At 39.4% G+C, this 23222-nt stretch overlaps 1 protein-coding gene across 1 annotated transcript in view; it reads left to right on the top strand.

The window, feature by feature from the left end:
* The window catches only part of LOC143018990 (E2F-associated phosphoprotein-like), a 191062-nt gene that overhangs the window by 148968 nt on the left and 18872 nt on the right, over positions 1-23222 (top strand). The window contains exon 7 of the mRNA XM_076174718.1: positions 20384-20488. Within this exon, the coding sequence (XP_076030833.1) occupies positions 20384-20488 (105 nt within the window). The remainder of the gene's footprint in view (positions 1-20383; positions 20489-23222) is intronic.

Here is a 23222-nt window from a genome sequence, read left to right as displayed (position 1 = left end):
AAATTCTTGGTGTAACATACGATACATCCATGTCTTTCAAACAACACCTCACAAACATAAAAAACAAATGCACACCTAGACTTAACGCACTTAAGTCAATCACTGGATCAACATTTGGACAAAACAAAGAAACTAATATAACAATATACAAACAATGCATACGCTCAGTGATGAATTATGCGAGTCCTGCATGGGCTCCTAATCTCAGTGAGACACACCACAACGCCCTTCAAATCATACAAAACAAAGCCCTAAAAACAATTACAGGCTGCACAAATACATCACCTACAGACCATTTACACCATGAAACAAAAGTCCTCAAAGTCAAGGACCACCTCGACATGAGAGGCACACAAACACTTGCTGCAGCCACCACAAACACATCACACCCGCTACACTACATAGCAGAACACCCACACACACCAAGAAACATTAAAACTACACCCAAAGACCTTTATTACACACAGATACTCTCTTCTCTTCCTCCACAACCACCAAATACCAGCCTCCGGAAACATATTCATAATCATATCACTCACCGCTCCATTAACACACTGAAAGACAACACACTGCTGCATGCCAGACCCCCTGATATCCACCCTTCTGAATCCTCTCTCCCACGTAAGGACAGAGTCCACTTGGCCAGACTGCGATGCGGTCACCACCCAGCACTTCTAAGCTACCAGAAGAGGCTGGACGACCGTGTTGTGAACAGCTGCCCAGGATGTAACACTTCACCCCATACCATACAACACATAATGGAAGACTGCATTATACACAATCATGCACGCAAACAACACAACATACACTCTATAAAGGATTTGTGGGAAAACCCAGTTTCGGCTGTGGCCTTCCTTGGGGAGACGGGACTGCTCGGACAGACAGTCTAGGGAACGACAACAACAACAACAACCTCAAGATCTGGGTTAAGGATTTAACACAGGTCATGATGCTCCTTTATCTACCTTGCCTTTCATATGAAATTTTCAAATCCATCAAACCACACTGACCACCTGATTACTTCAAAGGGCATATCTATAATCAAGACCTTTATGAATTCTCAGAAAATAACACCTTACAGTTTACCATGATAATGTTGAACAAGCAACAAAATCAGAGAAAATAGTAACATGGTCATGATCATGTTTTATGGTTCATATCTCCCTGAGTAAATATTAGTCCTCTTTCTTCCCCAGTAAAAGCTTTCATTGACTGTCCTTTACAGATTTACTGGTGTTTTGAGTTCAGTCACAGAAGGAAGAACTGTACAAACGGTTCCCCATGCAGTCACTGCTCTGCCCTTGACTCACACCCTACTCCTGAATGTGAATCTGAACCTTATTGGTTCTACTGCAGTGTCTAACCCAATACTTTCTCAACAGTGTAGGAGGTACTGCCTTTAACAAGACATTCTTCAATTGTGTCATGTTCCATGACATGTCACGGACACAAAGAGATGCAAATATGGCGCCATAAGCCACATTCTAGCATGAGCCATATTTACTCACCATCCTTAATGAAAATGCCTATCAATGTTAAATTCAACCAATTAGTGGGTTTTTTCTCATGTGAATGTCCCAGTTGCAGGAGGACTTACAAACCAGCGGAGGAGGAGTACACAACTCAGGCACTTTTGTCTGAGGTCAGAGGTAGACATGAATGATAATGTGAAGAAGTAGCATCTGCATTATTATAGAAGGTGCTCTCCTTATTTGTTAGCTAACTAGAAATTGATCATTCGTAAGCCTTCTTCACACAAAAATAAAGTGGATAGATTGTGTGAAGCCAGGCAAATAGAGGTAGATTAGATTTATATTTATGATAAACTGGCACTTGCCATCGGCACTGTAGTATGTGGTCTTGGTATAAATCTAAGAGACATTAGAAATGAGAGCAGAATAGATGATGATTATAGAATATGAAGGACAGAACAAAATCAGTGTAAGAGAGAGCAAAGTTTCATAGCTTCAAGGAATCCCCACAGGTAAGGGACAGTTATCATAGAGAGGATGACAGGAGTGACAATAGAATAAGAGAGAGATATAATGAAGTCAGTCTTAGACAGGAAGCAGAGTTTCATAGCTTTGAGGAAACCCCACAAGTAAGGGACAAATATCATATTAGGGAGGATGATAGGAGTGAAAATAGGATAAGAGGGAGATATTACGTGGAGGAAAACGGATTTGGAAGTGGGATGAGACATAACGGAATCGGTCTAAGACAGGAAGTAGAGTTTTGCAGCTTTGAGGATACCCCACAAATGAAGGATATGTATTATGGTATAGAGGATAACAGGAGTGAATATAGGTTAGGTGAAGGATTACCCAGATTGAAAGGGAAGTATTATATGGAGGAAGTTCAAATTTAAAATGAAAGACCTCCACAGGAAAGAGGAAGATATTATGACATAAAAGATAATATGAGTGGAATTAGAATAAGTAGAGAACCTAGAGTTGAATCATGTAGTGGTATCTATCCTAGATGAGGGGCAGAGTCCCAAAGGGAAACAAATAGGATTGGAGCAGGACAGCCTGCACATCAGTCAACTGAGGTAAGTAGTGAGGGAAGCATAGAGGATAATATCATAAAAGTGAGTCATATTATCCCTAAATTTAATGAAAGGGATCCATAATTATTCTTTTCTACATTCAAAGGCATAAGGAAACAGAATGGTAAAAGACCTCTGTTCAGTAATGATAAGAACTAGCCTAACCCCAAAAGCCTTAAGTTGTACAGGGTATTTGATAGAGATGGCATATATGATTATGATCAGATTAACAATGAAATATTAAAGGCATATGAGGTCTCCCCAGAGTATTTCAGAAAGAAATTCAGAGAAGTTAGGATGGATATTGGTCATGGATATAGATCTAGCCAGGAATGACCTAGACAAATGGATGTATGCAGAAGGTCCAGTGACTGTTGAGGAAATCACAGAGGTGTTTGCAATTGAACAGTTCCTTAACTTACTGAACAATAAGGCCAGGCTATATGTAACCACAGAGTAATGTGAGACATTAATACAAGCAGTGAGTTTTGCGGAAAATTTTGCGCTAAGAAGTGAAAATAGGAGGAAAAGTGTGATACAAACTCAGAAGGGTGATTCCGAGTCAGAGATATGCAAGGCCACAAGTAGGGGATAGTTGGAGGAAACCAGTCGAATGTTTTAGCTGTAGAAGATTCGGGCTCAGAACTCAGGATTGTTATGCTAGACAAAGTGAACAAAGGTACAGACAGGAAATGGGAAACAAGCAAACTAAGCAGGAAATAATGTGTGTAGAAGAAAACAGGAGGGATGTGAATCAGAATAGGAGATATTACACTTGCAGAGCCTATGGTCATAGGATGGAAAACTGACCAAAGGGAAGTGGAAACAAGGGAGACACACATGACTAGAGACACACACTGGACACCGAAGCAAAAGAAAGTGCAGTGATCAAGCACATATCTAGTGGTTTTGTTGTCGAACACGAAGGAAATTAGTTGTTGTGCGGGATGGGTAAGCTGTGTTTCTCGTGTGACCGATAAAGGAAATCCAGTTTTTGAAAAAAGTATAGTTTTGGCAAAATGGAGAAAGAAAAAGATAGAATGATAAACGAACCAACGAAGAGAGGACTGGATATAAGCAAAGTGGAAAGTCCAAGAGGTGTCATCCCCCAAAAAACTTGTTTGATAGATACTCCAAGGATAAACCAAAGGTGGGAGAACAACAGTTTTTCAGGGTTTCAAAGAAACCCAGGTGAAATAGGTAATAGCTTAGATATAGATAGAGAAGTTAGATATAGTAATGCATTAAGAAATTGCGAAGTAAACGACGTATTGGAAGAAATACATTTAAAATTGGACTACCAAGTTGTACTTAGGGAATTGATTACTTCGCGTAAGAGTAATGAGCAAACGTTTAGAGAATTAAGTGACCTAAAGAGCAAAATTGAAATCCTCAAAAGAGAAAATGAAAGAATGAAAAATGGGGACACAAATAAAAATGAAGAACTGAAAAAGGAGGTCAAAGAGCAATTATAAGTAGTGACCAGAAAGGTGGAAGAGTCAATTAAAGAAACAGACCTCATTGAAATAAAAAATCGATGGAAACAAGAACAGGAAAATAAAAAAATATCTTTGAGAGAAATAGTACGAAAGCAGATGGAGGAAAATACAAAACAAGATGTGAAAGTAATTCAAGAAAAGGAAAATTGGGTGAGAGATAACAGTTGACAAAGGTAAGTACATTGTGGTCCATGATATCTAGGAAAAACATGATATGTATAAATACCAGAGAGAAAAGGAGAAGTAAAAAGCTAAGGAAATAAAGAATACATGAAAATTATGGTTTAACAAATACAGGTAAAGTTTGAGAACTTATTGGTCACAATTTTCTACCGGGTTGGTTTCTCAAACGAAGGTACGTTTAAAGTTAGAAGATATAGAAAGACTTCTGATACCGAAGACGTAAGGTCCCTTGCTAAGTTGTTTCTAAATTAGAGGTCCGTCTGTAACCAGAGCCCTGGGTTGTCTGGTTCGACGTTAGTGCGGACAGAATCCGGAGGGACTCTTACGAGTTCGAAAAGAGCTCAAAAGGCCACGGGTTAATATTCACTTTAAGTAATTTCTCAAAGTTAATCCCCGATTTATCAAACCAAAATTTATTACATAGATTTAACAAATAAAGAGGAGGGGAGTTTAATTGTATCTTCTTTAAAGTTACGATAGGCATGGTGCAAAGTTTCAGGAAAGGCTCCTGAATTGAAAGATATAAATACTTTGAGGGGAAATTTTCTGAACGAAGGTAAGCACTAAAGATTCCCACTAACAATTACCACAACCTCCCTGACAACAAAAAGAAAGTGTTTAATGAATACAACACTTTCGAAGGAAACTTACAACAACCCCTTAGCAGCTAGAGACCTTACTTGGTCTCTAGAGGCTAGCGCAGTCTTATGAAAAGGTCTCAAAGAGGTAGGTTCCAAATCGACAAAATCGTCTTTCAAAGAAATAACCTCATCCAAGTTGAGGGCCTCTTCAAAGGGCTCTAACTCGCTAGCCTGCAAAGTAGCATCCTCAGGGGATTCATCCTCATGAAAGGAATGCAACTCAGCATGGAGCTCTAGTGGGATTAAAAGCCTAACATTGACTTTAACAGAGTTTCCATCAGGCTTAATGACAGAGACTGTACGAATCATTTGATCTTGGTCAGGATAAGTGTCAATAACATGAACCAAGGGCCAGAAAGGTCTGGTTTTAAAGGGCAGTTTCAAGAAGGCAATGTCACCCTTTTCCCAGCTTCTAGAACTGTGGTACACAGTTCTATCCCTTTTCCAAACTGACCAAGTACTTTGTCAGCTATCGTTTCTTAAACTCTTCATAAAAAAAATCCCTAGAGTCCATGACTAAGTTAAGAAGAAAAAGAAAGTCTTCTCCTAACTCCCATTCAGGGACTTGTTCCAAGTTGCCAAACATCAAGGAAGGAATGGTCCTTCCAATAAGGAAATGATTAGGGGTTATAACATCTACTTCGTTTTCACAGGAACGATGAGTAAGAGGTGTATTGTTCAAGATTTTTTGAACATCAGACAAAAGAGTGGCAATCTCTGCCAGGGAAGGAACAGACCTACCCAAAACCTTATAGAGACATTGTTTCACTGTCTGAATCAACCTTTCCCAAGTGGCCCCATACCATGCAGCATAAACAGGGATGGTTCTGTGCTGAACAGGGGAAGTTTTAAACTTCTCTTCAAATTCAGAAGATGTTAGAAGTTGTCCAATAATACTTCCTGCTTGTATAAAGGATTTAGCATTATCTAAATAAACTACTGAAGGAATTCCATATATGGTGGTAAATTTAACGAAAGCCAAAATAAACTCAGTGGTGGACATAGAATCCATGACCTCCAATGGACAGCTCCTGTATTAAAACAAGTAAATATAAAAATGTAAGCCTAGACCTTATCTCCATTCCTGTATGGGCAAAAGGCACACTTTAATTTACTCTAGAGGCAGGTAAAGAGGAAGGAGAAGGATAGTTAACAGCACGGGAATTATATTTCTTACAAACTATACAATCCTTCAAAATGTTTAAAACAGCTTGTCTGGCCTTAAAGATCCAGAATCCATGCATGCGAAGGAAATTAAGAGTAGCTTGCAGTCCCATGTACATTACTTGGCAGTGAGCAGAAAATATTAAGAGTCTTGTCATGTGATTGGATTTGGAGAAAAAGAGGGTTCACAACCTCATATTTAAGGCCAATCTTCTTGTCAATTCTGCCCTTGGACCCTATGAAACCATTCTTGTCCAAGAACAAGTTCATTTGACTTAGCAAAGGAGGTATGTCATTAGTATTGGGGTTCTCTAAATAAGCCAATTCAGCGGGGAAGGTATCCCTTTGCATTATACCCATCAAATAATTAGAAGCGGCCTTAACAGGGTCAGCATTAGACTTCTTAAACAAAAAGACAGCTTTAAAGATCAAGGAAGTGTGATGTAAAAGTTTGCTGTAAGAAGAAAACTTTAAGACATCAACTAGAGGAGGAGTGTCAACTTGCACAACAGCCGCATTGACAATGTCTCCCTTGATGCTGGAGGGAATACATCCCAAGTGACCCTTAGGCCAAGCATGAGGTGGCAACAGCAACCATTCCGGTCCATAAACCCACCAATTGAATCTTTCATTAAACACCTTAGCACTGCAAGGTTTGGCGACAAAATCAGCCATATTATGCTCAGAAGGAACACAAGTAAAGGAAATAGGAGTATACAAGGTTTTGAAATTTTCCAAAATATTGGAAATTTCCCTCAATCTATTATTAACAAATATATTCTTCTTAGAAGCTTTGTTGGTTAGAATCCAAGAAAGAGCAACTTGACTATCAACTAGGAGTACAACAGAATCAACCAGAGGGGCAGAGACCGATCCTTCCTCAAAAATAGTTTTGAGGCATTTTAAAGATAGTAAAGCTGCCACAAGCTCCAGAGAAGGCAATGTTCTTTGTTTAATAGAAACCACCTTGACCTTGGCAAATAGAAGAGAGCTATTAGACTCCTTTATCTCTCTTCTTTCATGCCCTACATAGATGGCACATCCATAGGCTTCCTTAGAAGCATCAGCAAAAACAAATAACTTAAGGGGAGATTCAGAACAGGTTTTCTTTTTAAAGGATAAGTCATTAACCTCCCTAAAGTTTTCACATAACTTCTTCCATCTGGCAAGCAATTTCCGATCCAATTCCAAATCCCAATCTACCATTTTTTGGCACATCTCTCTAACAGGAATTTTTCCTTGCAATAACAAGGGAGAAAAAGGCCTAGTGGATCAAATATTGAAGCCAAAGAAGACAAAACTTGTTTTTTGGTTGAGGCATCTTTGTTAGGGGAAATGTCCTTGATTCTCAAGGTATCATAACTCTTATTATAAATATATCCCAGCACCTTCCTTATTGCAAATGACTTCTTGTTCAAGTTTTGAAAGAACAGAAGTATGGTTGCATGTCCACTCCATGAGAGGTAAACCTTTATTAAGCATGATCTTATTGATCCTCTCAACCATAGTGGGGAGGAAACGAAATTCATTGGAAGTGTAGAAAAGATTGTCTACATAGAATTTATCCTTAATTAAGGAGGTATTTTGAGAGTCAGCCTGCATGGAAAGGTGATGTTGGATGATGAAGTTCAGTAGAGCAGATGAAACCAAAAATAATAGTATTATACCCATAAGGAATATATTGGTTGTTAATCCTCCTAAAGAAACAGGACCTATTCTGATCACCCTCATCCTTCAAACGGATCTGCAAGAAGGATTTCATAATATCTGCTAAAATGACAAAATTGTTGGTTTTAAAGTACAATAAGAGAGAGAGGATGTTCATCAAATCAACTCCTGGGAATGCATCCTCATTTAAGGAAGGGGTCTTTCCTATTTTAAGAGAGCAGTTGAAAACTGGTCTTATTTTCGAGGTGGCAATATCATCATTCTTGAGCACATGTCTATGGGGTATAAAAATTTGGCCAGTAACTCTGTTAGTAACAGGTTCAATAATACCCAAGGCCTCTTGCTGATCAAACACAGCCTCATATTCCTCCTAAGGCCCTTTTGCTCAAACTTGTCATAGACGCTTTGTGCCACTGCCAAAGCTGTCTTTAGATTTGAGGGAACAAGGTCCACCAAATCCTTTTTTTCACGGGATCTTTACATAATAGTGACCATCCTCGAAGGAAATGAACTGTTTAAATTTATCAACTTCCAAACCATCAATGTCAGGGGTTTGTTCTTTTTTAATGCCAATGGATTCTAAAGAATAGAAATTATCAAGACCGTACTCTACATTAGAATTAACAAAAACTTCCTGCAAAGGATCAAATTGTAAACTTACTGGTTCTAAGCAGAAATTATCAAGTAACTTTTCCTTGCTTAACCCTTTGGGAGGAAAGTATTTAACAGTCCTTTTAGACTGAGTACAGGAAGTTCCCTTGTTAGGTTTCTTTAGAGAAATTCCATCGGCTTTCAAAGAAGAATTGTAAAAGTTATCATTTGTCTATTTGATTCTCATATGTCAATTTATTATTATTTACTATTTACCTGTTTGTTTATTATTTAACTATACCTATACATTTATTTATGTATTTTATTTGTTATTTACATTATTATAGTTATTATTAATTTATTATTATTATGATTTTTTTTTTTTTTTTTGCATCTAACCTAGATATGGACCAAAAGGTCTCTGTTGGCATGCTTAGCCTTTGTAATCCTTTTTAATCTTTTATCACCACTCTTATTTTATTTTAATTCAAGAAGTATTCCATCCACCTGAGTAGTTTACCCTGTATTCCTCCTGCTGTTTCTAATTTCTTTAGCAATTTCTTTTGTGGCACCTTATCAAAAGTTTTTTTCAGGTCTAGAAAGGCACTGCGCTTGTGGCAGGATCGGAGGGGGGGATTAAGGAAGTTGGTGACAGAGTTTGGGAGAGTGTGTGATAGAAGAAAGCTGAAGATAAATGTGGGTAAAAGTAAGGTGATGAGATGTACAAGGGGTGAAAGTGGCAGTAATCTGGAAGTGAACATTAAGGGAGAGCAACTGGAGGAAGTGGATAGTTTTAGATATTTGGGTGCAAATGTGGCAGGAAAAGGTGGAGTGAAGGTGGAGGTAGAATGTAGATTGAGAGAAGCGAGTAAATGCCTTGGTGGTTTGAAAAGTGTAATGAGGAATAGAAATTTGGGAATGGATGCTAAGAGGAGACTGTATGAAGGAGTGATTGTGCCAACAGCACTGTATGGAGCAGAAACATGGAACATAAGAGAGGAAGAGAGAAGGAACTTGAATGTGTTTGAGATGAAGTGTCTGAGAAGTATGATGGGTGTTACTAGGCTAGATAGAGTGAGAAATGAGGAGGTGAGGAGGAGAACAGGGGTGGAAAGGGAGTTGGGAGATAGGGTTGATGAAAGAGTATTAGGATGGTTTGGACACATGGAAAGAATGAGTGAAGAAAGACTGGTAAAAAGAGGTATGGAAGGCAGATGTGGAAGGAGTGAACATGAGGGGACGTCCTAGGATGATATGGATAGATGGTGTGAAGGGGCTTTGGGGAAGAGGGGAATGTTTGTTGAGGAAAGAAGGGAGAGGACAGAAGACAGGGGTGAATGGAGATGGTTGTGTATGGATGATGTGATGCATGAGGTGGAATGGGTACGGGGATGGGGGGTGAGGTAGTATGTGCGAGCAAAATTTGGTGCAGCCCAAAGGGATTTCTCCCTGTCCTCTCCTTTATATGGGGGGTCAACGATATAATGAAGCGGCCTTGCTGTGGATGTGCTGTGTCCTGCGGCACTGCTTCTGACCCGGGGCAGTGGACAGGGTGCAGGGATGACCCGTCATCTAGGTGCTAAGGTGGGAGGGAGGGTGGAGGGGTGTGGAGTGTTTTCGGGGATGGAATGGGTGGGAATGATTTTATGCCTTGTCCTTTTTGGCAACCTCCCTTGTAAGGGGGAAAAAGCCTTGGTATATGTATGTATGTAGAAAGGCACAATCAGCCCATCCATCTCTTTCCTGTATTATATCTATTAGTCTTGAATAGAAACACATCAGGTTTGTGACACATGATCTTCCTTATCTAAATCCAAACTGCCTCAGATTTAGTACATTGTCTTTTTCCAAATGCTTTACCCATCTAATTTTGATAATTCTTTCACAACTTTTTGCTACAGTACTTGTAAGAGAGACCAGTCTATAGTTAGTAGGGTTCTCCTTGTTTCCCCCCTTGTATGTTGGTACTATATTTGCTTTTTTCCAATTTTCTGGAACTTTTCCTTCCTTCAATGAACTGCTTATTAGACTATGTATTTTGTCTATTAGTTCATCCCTGCATTCTCTCAAAATCAAGCTTGCCATTTCATCAGGACCATGCAATTTTCTAACATCGAGATTACTCAAGTGTTTCATTATTTCATTCCTTGTTACTTCTATCTCTTTCATAGGGGGGACTTTCCCCTCCCACTCGACATCTCTAAGTTGTATGTTCTCCCTCATAAACACTGATTTAAAATGCTTGTTCATAATTTCTGCCATTTCTATTTCCTCTGTGTATTCTATTCCTCCTTGTCATAGTTTCACTAATTCTTATTTGTTTTTCAGTTTGTTGTTTACAAATCTATAAAATAGTTTTGGTTGATCTTCACATATTTCTATGACATCCTTTTTGTATTTTCTCGTTTCTTCTCTGCACACTTGTACATATTCATTTCTGCAACCATTATATATTTTCCATTTTTCAGATTTTTTGTCTTTCCTCCATTTTATCCAAGCTTTATCCCTTTTATCTTTTAACTTTCTACATCTTTTGTTGTACCAACATTTTACATATCCTTTTTCTTGTTTTTGTCTTGGAACATACTTTTCCACTCCTTTATAAATTTTTGTCAAAATTTTCCAATTCTCTTCTACTGTTGTGTCCTCTTTGTACCGGTATATCCTTTCCCAGTTTTTTGAAAAATGTCCATACATCATTCTTCCCTTTCTATATTGTTAATTTTTTTCCCATGTATTTTTCTTTATTTAGTTCCAGTTCAACTAATATGTGGTCACTTTTACTTAGTGGTGTCTTCTATTCAATCTTGTTCACTATTTCAGGTTCTGATGTGATTATTAGGTCTAGTCTTGATGGCTCTTCCTTAATTCTATACCTAGTATTCTCTTGTATCCATTGTGTCATTGTATGTTCCATAATTATATGAAGTAATACATTTCACCATAGGTTGTCTCCACCCTTCACTGTCATTTCTTCCCAGCAGATTTCTTTACAATTAAAGTCACCCATTGTAACTATTCTTCCTCCATCTTCCATTATCTTATTTAGTATTATCCTTGTGCCTTCTAACATATTTTTGTGTTTTCTCTCTTCCCATGAAGCCGTTTTAGGAGGCACATAATTTACCACAAACTTCCTGCTCTTCTTGTCCCTGTCCTCTATTTCCATCATAATCATTTCCACTCTATTCTTTCCATATGTAACATTCCTCACATTTATATCCTTCTTAGTCAGGAACATAACTCCACCCCCTTGTTTTACTTCTCTGTTTCTAATCCAATAACTATATGCAACATGTCCTACACTTTTGGGTGGTAATGGACCTTTCAATTTTGTCTCTACAATTCCCATTATGTCAGGTTCCTTTTCTACCAGATAATCATTCAGTTCATTCAAGCCTGTTATTAATCCATCTATATTTGTGGAGGGCACTTTTAATTTTCTGTTACCTCCATCCTGTTTTCTGTTTCCCTTCTGTTTTTCTCTCCTATGAACCATTTCCTCTAATATCCACTAGTCTCCAATAGAATGTCTCTTTGTCTGACTCTGTTCCGTTCTCGTTTTTTTCCTTTAGCTTTGATTCTTTTCGTTTTCTCATCCTCTCTTTCCTCTTAATTCATTTCTCTTTTTATCCGTACCTGTTTGTACTGATCAGTTTCTGCTAGTTTCCCTGTTTTTGATAAGACATTCTCTGCTCTCATTTGTGACCTGAATTTAACCTTAATTGGTCTGGTCTTGTCTATACTGTATTTCCCCAGTCTATATATTTCTTCAATTTATTTCCCTATTTCCTGTTAATTTTGAAATATTTTTAATACCTTGTTCACTCTTTCTTTCTCCTCTCTTACTCTTGTAGTCCTATTTGGATTATGCTTCTCTTCCATTCCTAATATAATCATACATTTCTTTTTATCTGCTAAGTTTCTTACTATATTCTCCTCTCTCATCACTTTAATAACTGTATCCTTAGTATGTTCCTTTATCTGTTGTTTCACTATATCTCTAAATTCAATTTTGCTATCCTGAATGTTTTTCCAACCACTTACCTCTTTTGCTATGGACTCTTTATTCTCTTTATTATTCCTCTTTTAATTCCTCATTCTCATCCTTTACTTCTTTTAACTGTCTTTTTAATTCTTCTATTTATTTAGGCTTTAGTTCTTCTTTAGTTCTTCCAATTTATCAACTCTTTGTGTAATTAGTACAAGTTGGCTAAACCTAACCTCCTATGATTCATTCATTTTTGTTAGTTTTTCCTCTAGACTTGCTAGTCAGGGGAGGTTGTCATCTCCTCCCTCCTTAAATCCATAGAAATAATTATCTCCACTTTCTGTTGCGCTGCTCTTATCTATATTTCTAATTTAATGCCTTTACTGACTTGTTCGCCTTCAGCTGTGTTGTCTACACATCTCGTTTACATTCCTTCTGATGTCCGGGGCCTGTTTGTCCCCTTCCTCATTTTCTTCTATTTTCCTTAATAATCCCTCTCCTTCTTTTTCTTCACCTGCTTTCCTCTTCCCTACTAATACAACACAGGTACTCCCTCGTCGTTGAAATCCACGAAAATTGCTTTTTTTTTTTCTGGAGTCCTAATCTTCACTGTCAATCCGATGATCATGTATTTACCTAGTTGTATTTTACGGGATGAGAGCTATGCTCGTAATGACCCGATTTTGTATCTCTCCACATCCAGTTTATTCTTAAAATCTTGTATAGTTTTGGCACTCACTGTTTCTCCTTTTAGTTTGTTCCAGATATCAATCACTCTGTGGGAAGCTTTTTTTTTTTTTTTTTTTCAAATCTCTTCTGTAACTGTCCTTCTTTAGCTTCTTTTTGTGTCCTCTTGTTTCTCTTCTGTCCCATTTTAATAAGTTGTCTCTATCAAGAATTTCCATCCCTTTCATAATTCTGTAAATGGTCAACAAATCACCTCTTTCTCTTCTTTGTTCCAGTGTTGATAGATGTAATTTCTCCAATCTTTGTTTGTATGTCAAATTTGATAGTGTAGGTGCCATTTTTGTCACTGCTCTTTGAATTCTTTCCAATTTTCTTATGTTTTTTTTGTGCCAGGTGCCGGTAGTGTTGCAGCATGTTCTATTTTAGGTCTTATTAGTGCAACCACTATTTTATTTACCATTTCTTCATCCATGTAGTCAAAGGCCACTTTCATTGATATTAATAAGTGAAGAGCCATGGTATCTATTTACCTAGTTGCATTTGTGTTCTGCTGTCCAGTTGGTGAGAAGTGTGGCTCTGGATTTGGTTGGGGCTATTTTAAGTCTATAGTGAACCAGGTATCGAGTGTGTCAAGGTATGGCTGTAATATTTCTGCAGCTTTGCATTACAGTGTGTGCATGTAATTGTTATGCCATCTGTGTAAGAAGAGATTTGTATTTCTGTGGTGTGGGTTACATTACAGCTGTCCTACGCTTGGTTGAAGACTACTGCTTTGTTCCCTAATGAAGATAAAAATGGGCAAGGATGTCATCTCTGCTATTGCTGATGCCATTTCATGTGGCTGTGCAGACCAACCTTGATCTGCATTTCATGTTACATAACTGACATGTGGTTTATGATTTTTGCTGCTTGGTTCTGGTTATTGTGATATATTTTTCTTTGTTCTGCTCTCTCCTGGCTCCTGTTGCTCTCAAGCTTAGTTCTCAAGTTGTTCTCAGTGATGTCCTTACAAAGAGATCACTAAGCTGGTCGATGGGGACCTGAGGTCTCCAGCTTCTCTGCTGTTATATTACCGGTACATTTCTTTAGGGCACTTTTAATTTTATCCTTGTACCTCTTTTTCTGGCCTGCTGTGAGATGCTGCAGGGAGCTGCCTGTACAGTATTTGTCTTGAGAGTTGGTGCTCTGGCATCCAGATGATATGACCGGTCCATGTTAGCCGCTTGTTTGCCAGCATAGCTTCAATACTGATGGTTCAAGCATGATGCAAGGTGTTGGAGTGGGGGATTTTTATCACACCAACTGATATTTAGTATTTTCTGAAAGTAGCTTATATGAGATACTTCAAGATTTTTAATGTGATGGTGATATGGTGTCCATGTTTCTGAGCCATACAACAAAGTCAATAAACATATAGCTGTATATATTTGTACACCCACTTTTGTTTGAGCTTTGATGTTGTTACTAAATACACTTGTATGAATTCTTCCAAAAGCTGATGAGGATTTATTAATGCATGCATAAATTTCTTTGTCTAGGATATGATCGTCTTCCTAGGTAAAAAAGTTGTCAACTTGTCTGAGGTCTTCTGAGTTTAATTGGAAGGTCATTGGTTGTTCATTTCCAGTTCCCAGAGAGACTACAGTATTTCAGTGTTATTTATATCTATCTTTAGCTCTAGTGCAGATTAAATGTGTGATATGTTTAAAAGACTGTTCTGTAGGGCTTCCAGTGTGTGTACAACCACTGCACAATCCTCTGCATACTGGAGCTCCAAGATGTTGTTGTTGTTGTCGTTCCCTAGACTGTCTGTCCGAGCAGTCCCGTCTCCCCAAGGAATGCTACAGCCGAAACTGGGTTTTCCCACAAATCCTTTATAGAGTGTATGTTGTGTTGTTTGCGTGCATGATTGTGTATAATGCAGTCTTCCATTATGTGTTGTATGGTATGGGGTGAAGTGTTACATCCTGGGCAGCTGTTCACAATGCAGTCATCCAGCCTCTTCTGGTAGCTTAGGGCTGGTGATTAAGTATTGTAATTGCTTTTAGATAGATGTTGAAGATACCAGGGGCAAGGACACAGCCTTGCTTGACTCCAACCTCAACTAGGAATGAGAGGGATCTATTTCCCTCTGGTCTCACTGTTGCTGTCATGTTATCATGGGTATATCATGTATATATAGATTAAAGAGTGTGGGGGATAGGGCTGAACCCTGAGGTACTCTGCTCCTAAAGTTTCTGATGTGTGATGATTGGCCATTATATGAAACATAGGCATTTCTGCATGCCAAATAATTGGCCAGCCATCTTTTGGTATTATTGTGCATGTTTGCATTATATATTTTGTTTGTGAGATTGTGATGTTGATGGACCTGATTTTCCATGGGATATCAGCAACAGTTTCATCAAAGTGCCAACTGTAGCCATCCTCCAAAGTGATATACCCATTTGAGGTGATCCAGTATTGTTAATGACCCAATGGTGTATTTATTTACCTAGTTGTATTATACGGGAAGGGAGCTATGCTCATGGTGACCTGTCTTTGTATCTTTCAGAAACAAGTTTTTTCTTAAAATCTTGAATATTGTTTGCACACATTGTTTCTTTGTCTAATTTGTTCCAGGTATCTATCACTCTATGTGGGAAGCTATTTTTATTTCAGATCTCTTCTGTAATTATCTTTTTTGAGTTTCTTCTTTTGTCCTCTCGTTTTTCCATTGTCCCATTGTCAGATCCTGATTGATCTAGAACAACCTGAACATTGGTGTTGTGTCCACTGACAGACAACCTTGGATGGCATTACCCCAAGCTGACATTTTTCTTCCAGCTCAGATGATGCCAGTATCTAACAAAAGAAACACCAAATTACATGACAGATGCTGAGACAAATCCACAAAATTTAATGTGATACAACTAGGTAAATACATGAAAGCAAAACACAGTTAAAGTAAGAGATAACATAGTCCTATAAGGTGAAAACAAACACACCCTTCATACACAACTAGAAATTATTTCATATCCTTCTCATCAAATTACCTCATGGATGGAGGATCATATCTCTCACCTTCCACACCACAGAGGTTAAGAGCATCTAAATACATACATATACCAAAGGCTTTTTCCCCCTACATGGGAGTAGCCAAAAAGAAAAAAGCACAGAAACCACTCCCACCCATTCCATTTGCTATATATTCCACTCCCCTCCACCCTCCTCCCTCCCTCTTGTCTTGGCACCTCCTGGATGATGGGCCATCCTCGCATCCTGTCCACTGCCCTGAGTCAGAAGCAGTGCCACAAGACACAGCACATCCACAGCAAGGCCACTTCATAAATTCCCCCATCCCACTCCCCCTCATGCATCACAGCATCATCTATACACAACCCCTCTCCATTCACCCCTATCTTCTGTCCTCTCCCGTTCTTCCTCCACAGACATTCCTCTCTTTTGTAATGCCCCTTTCAATCCACCAAGGCATTTACTCGCTTCTCTCAATCTACATTCTACCTCCACCCCCACTCCTCCCTTTCCTGCCACATTCGCACCCAAGTATCTAAAACTATCCACTTCCTCCAGTCTTTCACCCTTAATGCTCACTTCCAGCCTGCTGTCACTCTCTCCCCTTGTACATCTCATCACCTTACTTTTACCCACATTTATCTTCAGCTTCCTTCTTTCACACACCTTCTCAAACTCTGTCACTAACTTCCTCAATCCCTCCTCTGATCCTGCTACAAGCGCAGTGTCGTCAGCAAACAACAACTGGCTCACCTCCCACTTTTCTCCATTTTCTTTAATCATCTCCAACCCCTAACCCACTACCCTTGCATTCACCTCTCGTACCACCCCATCCATGTAAAGATTGAACAGCCAGGGCGACATAACACATCCCTGACGAAGTCCTACCTTTACCTCAAACCATTCACTCTCTTCATTTCTAATCCTAACACAAGCTCTACTACTCTCATAAAAACTCTTGACTGCTCTTAACAGCTTTCCTCCTATCCCATATATCTGCAGTACCTCCCACAGTGCCTTCCTGTCTACCCTGTTGTAAGCCTTTTCCAGATCCATAAAGGCCCAAAAAACATCCTTACCTTTTCCTATAGCCTTCTCACATATCTGTCTTACCACAAAAATCTTATCTACACAACCTCTACCTGTCCTAAACCCACACTGTTCCTCACCAATTACTCCCTCTGTTCCTCTCCTAATCCTCTCAATCAAGATCCTCCCATAAGCCTTCCCAACTACACTCAATAAGCTGATCCCTCTGAAACTACTACACTCACACTTGTCCCCCTTTCCCTTGTAAAGCGGAACTACACAGGCACTCCTCCAGTCCTCCGGCACACTACCCTCTCTTAAACAAACATTAAATAACCTCAGTAGCCAGTCCACTATAACTGTACCTCCTTCAGACATTCTGCATGGCATCCATCCAGACCAGGTGCCTTACCTGCTCTCATCATCTTAACAGCTGCTTTCACTTCATCCTTCCCTATTTCTCCTCCATTTTCCTCACTCATTACTCTCATTTTCTTGGTGTTTCCCACTGCAAATACCTTTCCCTCCCTATCCTCCTTCATATTTAGCAACTCCCTAAAATACTCTGCCCACCTTCCTCTCACTGCCTTCTCTTCCATTATCATCTCTCCATCTGCACCTTTCACCTTTTCTTCTCTACTTGTTTCGCCTCCTCTTTCTCTTTTAATTTCCTTCCAAAACATCTTTTTATTGCTTTCAAAATTTTCTGTCATACTCTTACCCCATTTTACATCTACTCTCCTCTTTGCTTCCTTTATCTTATGCTTAACTTAACTTCTCTTTACTTTGTACCTCTCATACGATTCCCTCATCCTAATTTGTAGCCAATCTATGAATGCCTGCTTCTCTTCTACATCTTTCTTTGCTTACTCATCCCACCACTCACTACCCTTCCTTCTATTTCCTCCCGTCCTTTTTGTTCCACACACCATCTTTGCACACCTTATGACTCCCTCCTTGAACCATCCCCATTCCTCCTCCACTCCTAGTTCTACTCTATCCTTTACTCCCTCCCACTCCTCTTTCAGCTTCTTATACTCATTCTCCTTTTTTTTCTCATTTAAGCAGTTCACTCTAAGTACCTCCCTACCTTCTGCCCTTTTCCTCTTTCTCCACCTATTCTCCACTCTCAATTTACCTTCCACCAGAAAATGATCTGATATTCCCCCACTCTCTCCCCTTAGAACATGTACATCCTTAACTCTTCCTACCATACTCCTGGTCACCACTATATAGTCCATTAACGCTCTATCTGCCACCCTTCCATCCACCACCCTCTCCCATGTGTACTTATGCTTGACTTTCTCCCTAAACACTGTATTTGCTATCATCAACTCTCTTTCAAGACACATCTTCACCATCAATTTTCCACTGCAATTTTTACCTAGAACTCCATACTTCCCAATCACTCCCTCTATTGTTTCATTTCCTACCCTAGCATTAAGGTGTCCCAATACAACTGCATTGATATTTCTCCCTAATCCCTCTATGCACTCATTTATATCTACCCAAAAAGCCTTCCTTTCCTCTACACTCTTCTCACTACCAGATCCATATGCACTTACAAAAACCCACATCTCCCTTCCCAGCTTCACCTTCATCCACATCAACCTTGATGAAACCTCCTTCCACTCCACAAGCCACTTACTTATCTCTTCACTTACTAGTATAGCCACCCCTTCTCTCCCTCGTCCCCTCTTCACTCCTGAGTACCTCCCAACTACACTCCCAAATTCACAGTTGCCCTTTCCCTTCATTTTTGTTTCACTCAAAGCCAGCACATCCATCTTTCTTCTCACAAACATACTGCCTATCTCTTCCCTTATGCTCTCATCGGTACCACATCCACGCACATTAAAAGACCCAAACCTTAGGATACTGATTGGAAAACTCCCAGACCCTCTTATGCCTTTACTTCTTTTTTTAGGAATGGCCCCTTTTGAGTCTACAGGTAGTAGGACTCCTAATCCCATTCCCCGTCCCTTTTTTTTTGTTGCCTTTTATGACTCAAGTGGAAAGACTTGGTAGTAGCATTCTCTTCCCCCACCACAGGGTTGGTGAAAAAAGGAAATGAATATTCAGAGAAATGGTACAGGACAGTAACAAGGGGTTGGGGGGATAGCATAACGGAGGGATAGTTGTAGTATAAAAGTGTCATCATTTCTCAATGAACAGAGTTTTCCTCTATCACAGACAAAATTATGTGTGGCTCTGGTCCATAGGGGTGTCCCATATAGACCCGAAAGTATCAACTGCATGCTACTTTGCCACAATAACATGCAGCCAATACCCCAGATGGGGCATCCAAGTAAATACTGTACCGTATACCTAGAGGATGGAGGACCTCTTTCAGGAGCCCTGGTGGATAATTTTTTGCCTTTGTTACACTTGCCTCATAACTTATTGATGCTTGTAAGTAACTTAAGAAGATCAATAACAATATCCATCCATTGTAAATAGTACATATTTACATTAGGTTAGCTGTATGCCTTGATAACATTGCCACTTGAAGTTCATCAGATTTTTGCCAGGCTTGGCAGGAATTTTTTATATGCAGCTCAGAATGTGTCATTCTTAGAAGTCTAGCACATATGTTTACAACATCTTTGTTAGACGTTAGGTTAGCTATATGACTCAAAAGAAGGATGATGTTGCCACTTGAAGTTCATGATATTTTTGCTTGGCTTGGTTGGAATGTTATCATCTGGTGCAGTCACACCCAGAACATCTTAAGATGTCTGGCACAGTTCTTGGCTTAACCACTTCCATACGGTGAAACCTACGTAGGCGTCATGAGGAGCAAGTGGGTACGCGATGATGCCGATGTCGGCGTCTTGATTATATTTATTGTAGTCGTACCTGCGTGACCCTCATTCTCTCTAAACTGCCTTCATCATATTTTCTATGGTTATCAAAATTCATGGGTGAAAGAGAACGAGCGATTGAGCAGTGACTTTATTTTTTATAATGCGATTATTATGACGCAACATCGCATGTCTGCGTGCAATGTGCCCCGGAGTGAAGAGGTTAAGGCAGGACCTTAATAATGAAGGGTTAAAGCTATCTCTATTAATTAACCCTTTTGCAAGGATGTCATATTTACAAGTCATGCTGTGGATAATTTCAGAAGATATTATTCAACCTATAGTAAGACCCCCCTTTTGAAGGAGTCAGATGCACAATTTCTGAGATTTTATTATAGGTGATACATTGTCTTCACTGTTCCCTTTGACTTTATTTATATAGAATTTTTAGTTCATGGTTATTATTTGTGTGGAAAACAATAGTCACAAATTAATTCAGACTTTGTGTTATTGGCTATTTACATTACAATTATATTTAGGTTGAAAGTATATTCTCTTTGTAGGAAGAATAGATTAAATCCAGACGAGCCACAGCTTCTTCCCCAGAGTGATGCAGTACTCAACTGTCCAGCCTGCCTCACCACCCACCTTTGTCTTGATTGTCAGAGGTATGTTCTTATCAGTCATGTGCTTTTCATGCTAGAGTTTTTGTAATTTTGTTTACAGTTAAAACACCATGGAATTGAAGAAATATTTTCAGCGAAATTAATTGTATGTACTCATACATGATTGTCTCATATTGTATCCCATCTTTTGTCACCATTTATTTTATTATTTTATTAATTTTTATTTTTAGTATCAGCATGAGTATATAATTCTTCACCACTTATATGGATGAAAAGACCTGTCCCAGCTAACCCCATCTGTAATAAATTATATATTGAAATTCTGGCTATTGCCAGGCTATTTTGTCCAGCTACTCATAATCCCTTCTATAGTGAAATACCTCGGTGATAATAATTGATGCATTGAGTTTCACTGACTAGAAATCCACAGCTCCACAGTGGTGAGGATCAGTGTGGGTTTAGGAAAAGTAGAGGATGTGTGGATCAAATTTTGTGGTAAGATGGATTTGTTACTTCTGTAGGGAAGTAAATTAACATGTTACCAGGGAGAGGAAGGTACAGGAAGTTTTCAGAAGGGGAGTCAGAATACACCATTTAGTTCGCTGCAGTATGATTCCCTTAAGTACACTTGGAATGAATACTACTGTGTTCAGTGTAGATGGCTGGTAGTATTCCACTCAGAATATACCATTTTAGTTCACCACAGTTATGGTTCCCTAAAGCACACTTGGGATGAATAGTTCCATGCTCAGTGCAGACAGCTGGTATTATTATTAAAAAAAAAAAAAAAAAAAAAGCCAGAATATTTAAAAGTCAGACCCAAGGCTGACCTGTTTTTTAAAAATGCTGATGATCATATATACAACCATGTTGATGAGAGGCTTGATTCTTTGCTGTGGTTGTACAATGTATTTTACAGCTTGTAAAATATGTTGAGAGGACAGAGATGGGGGATCACTGATTAAATGAAGCAGCTTTGCTGTGGATGTGGTGTGTCTTTCTACATTGATTCTGACCCAGGGTAGTGGGCAAGATGCAGAGATGACCCATCATCCAGGAGGAACCAAGATAAGAGGGAGGGAGTGGGGTGAATGGGAGTGGAGTATGGGGGGATGGAATGGGTGGGAGTGGATTTTATGCCTTTGTTTTTGGCTACCTCCCTTGTAAGGGGGAAAAAGCTGTTTGTATATGTATCTTATACATCCTATTCATGGGATGTACAGAAACATTCTTAATTTGTTTACCAGAGAAAGAAAAATGTTGCAGTCAAAGTGTACATATATATAAGAATTAGATCAATACAAAGCTTGTGTTAAGGGGTAACTAATGCAGGTAAAAGCTATCTGTCAGTGTGACATTCAAATACATTCAGGACACTTTAAGAAGCATTGGCTACAGAACTCTCCCCCTAGTGACAAGGTAGGAAGAATGACATTTTCTTCTTCTATGTTGTGTCCTTGTGTTTGGTGCCAGATGTGTCCTGAGAGAGTGCCAGATGACTAATGGGATCCAGTGTGTTCTCTGAGTGGAGGAGATATGCAGGTTTGGAGTGATCAATGGAGATGACATCAGTGGATCCATGGCAATCAGTGATTATGTTCTTGTGCATTCTCTTGACAATTCAGTATAGTCTATTGTAAAGTTGCTGAAGAGGCTTTTTCACCCCTTCCATGTAAGTGAAAACATGTGAACAGCCATTGAGATCCTGGCTCACAAATGTTCTTGTGGATGAGGTGTGTGGTGGCACTGGCTGGAGCTTCTGCATTGTGTCTGTAAGATTGGTAACATAATTTTGAATGCTGTAAGGCTGTGTTACAGGAGTGGATGCTAGGAACTCACCTGGTATTAGGAGTGAAGTGCCATAAAGAAGCTCTGCAAGAGTGGCAAAGGTCTTCCTTGAGAAATGTGCATATGCAAAGGAGGACCATGGGCAGTGTCATGTTCCAGTTGGTGCAGTCATATGATGCAACTGTGAGTGAAGCCTTGAGTTGTCAGTGGAAGCATTCAGTGAGTCTGTTGGATTGTGGGTGGTAGCTTGCTGTCCTGAAATGCCAGATACCTAGCAAAGACATCATTTTATTCCATAGTTTGGATTCATATTGACTTCCATGATCAGATGGGAGACTGAGTGGCATACTGAATATTGATATCCAGGTGGTTATGAAAGCTTTGGCTACTGTGTTTGTACTTAGATCTGCAAGTGGGATGGCTTTGGGCCAGCATCCAAAGTGGTTTACACAGGTAAGAATGTACCTGAAACCATTGGAGAAGGAAAGTGGTCCGATAAGGTCAATATGGATGTGTTTGAGTCTAGAAGAGATTGGATGGAAGGTTCCTGGAAGAGAGATGGTGTGACATGTTATCTTTAAAGTTTGATGCTTGACTCAGGTATGGGTATAGTATTGAATGTCGTTGGTGATTCCATTCCAAATGAAGTGGGAGCACATCATGTGTTGTGAAGCTCGTATTCCTGGGTGAGAGACTTCATGTAAATGATGGAATAGAGAGTACCTGTGGTTCTCATGCAAGTAGGGCTGGATGGTGTCTGTGGATACATTGGTGTAGAGCTGAACGCTGGTTCCAGGTAGTTGTACTTTCTTGATATGAAATGCGGGGTTGTCCTTCAGTCACTACAACTTGGCATCATTAGCTTGATCTGCAGCAATGGTAGCATAGTCAAGGAGGGAGGTGGAGACTACTGATACGAGTATGTTATGCAAGAGTGAGTCGGCAGGGCAGTTATCTTTGCAGGATCGTACCCGCATATAATGAATAG

Source organism: Oratosquilla oratoria, chromosome 1 (assembly GCF_046742065.1).
Source record: "Oratosquilla oratoria isolate Oo_2021 chromosome 1, ASM4674206v1, whole genome shotgun sequence".
Classification (NCBI taxonomy): Eukaryota; Metazoa; Arthropoda; class Malacostraca; order Stomatopoda; family Squillidae; genus Oratosquilla; species Oratosquilla oratoria.
Note: the sequence above shows the minus strand (reverse complement) of the source record. Positions and strands in the feature narration are given on the sequence as shown.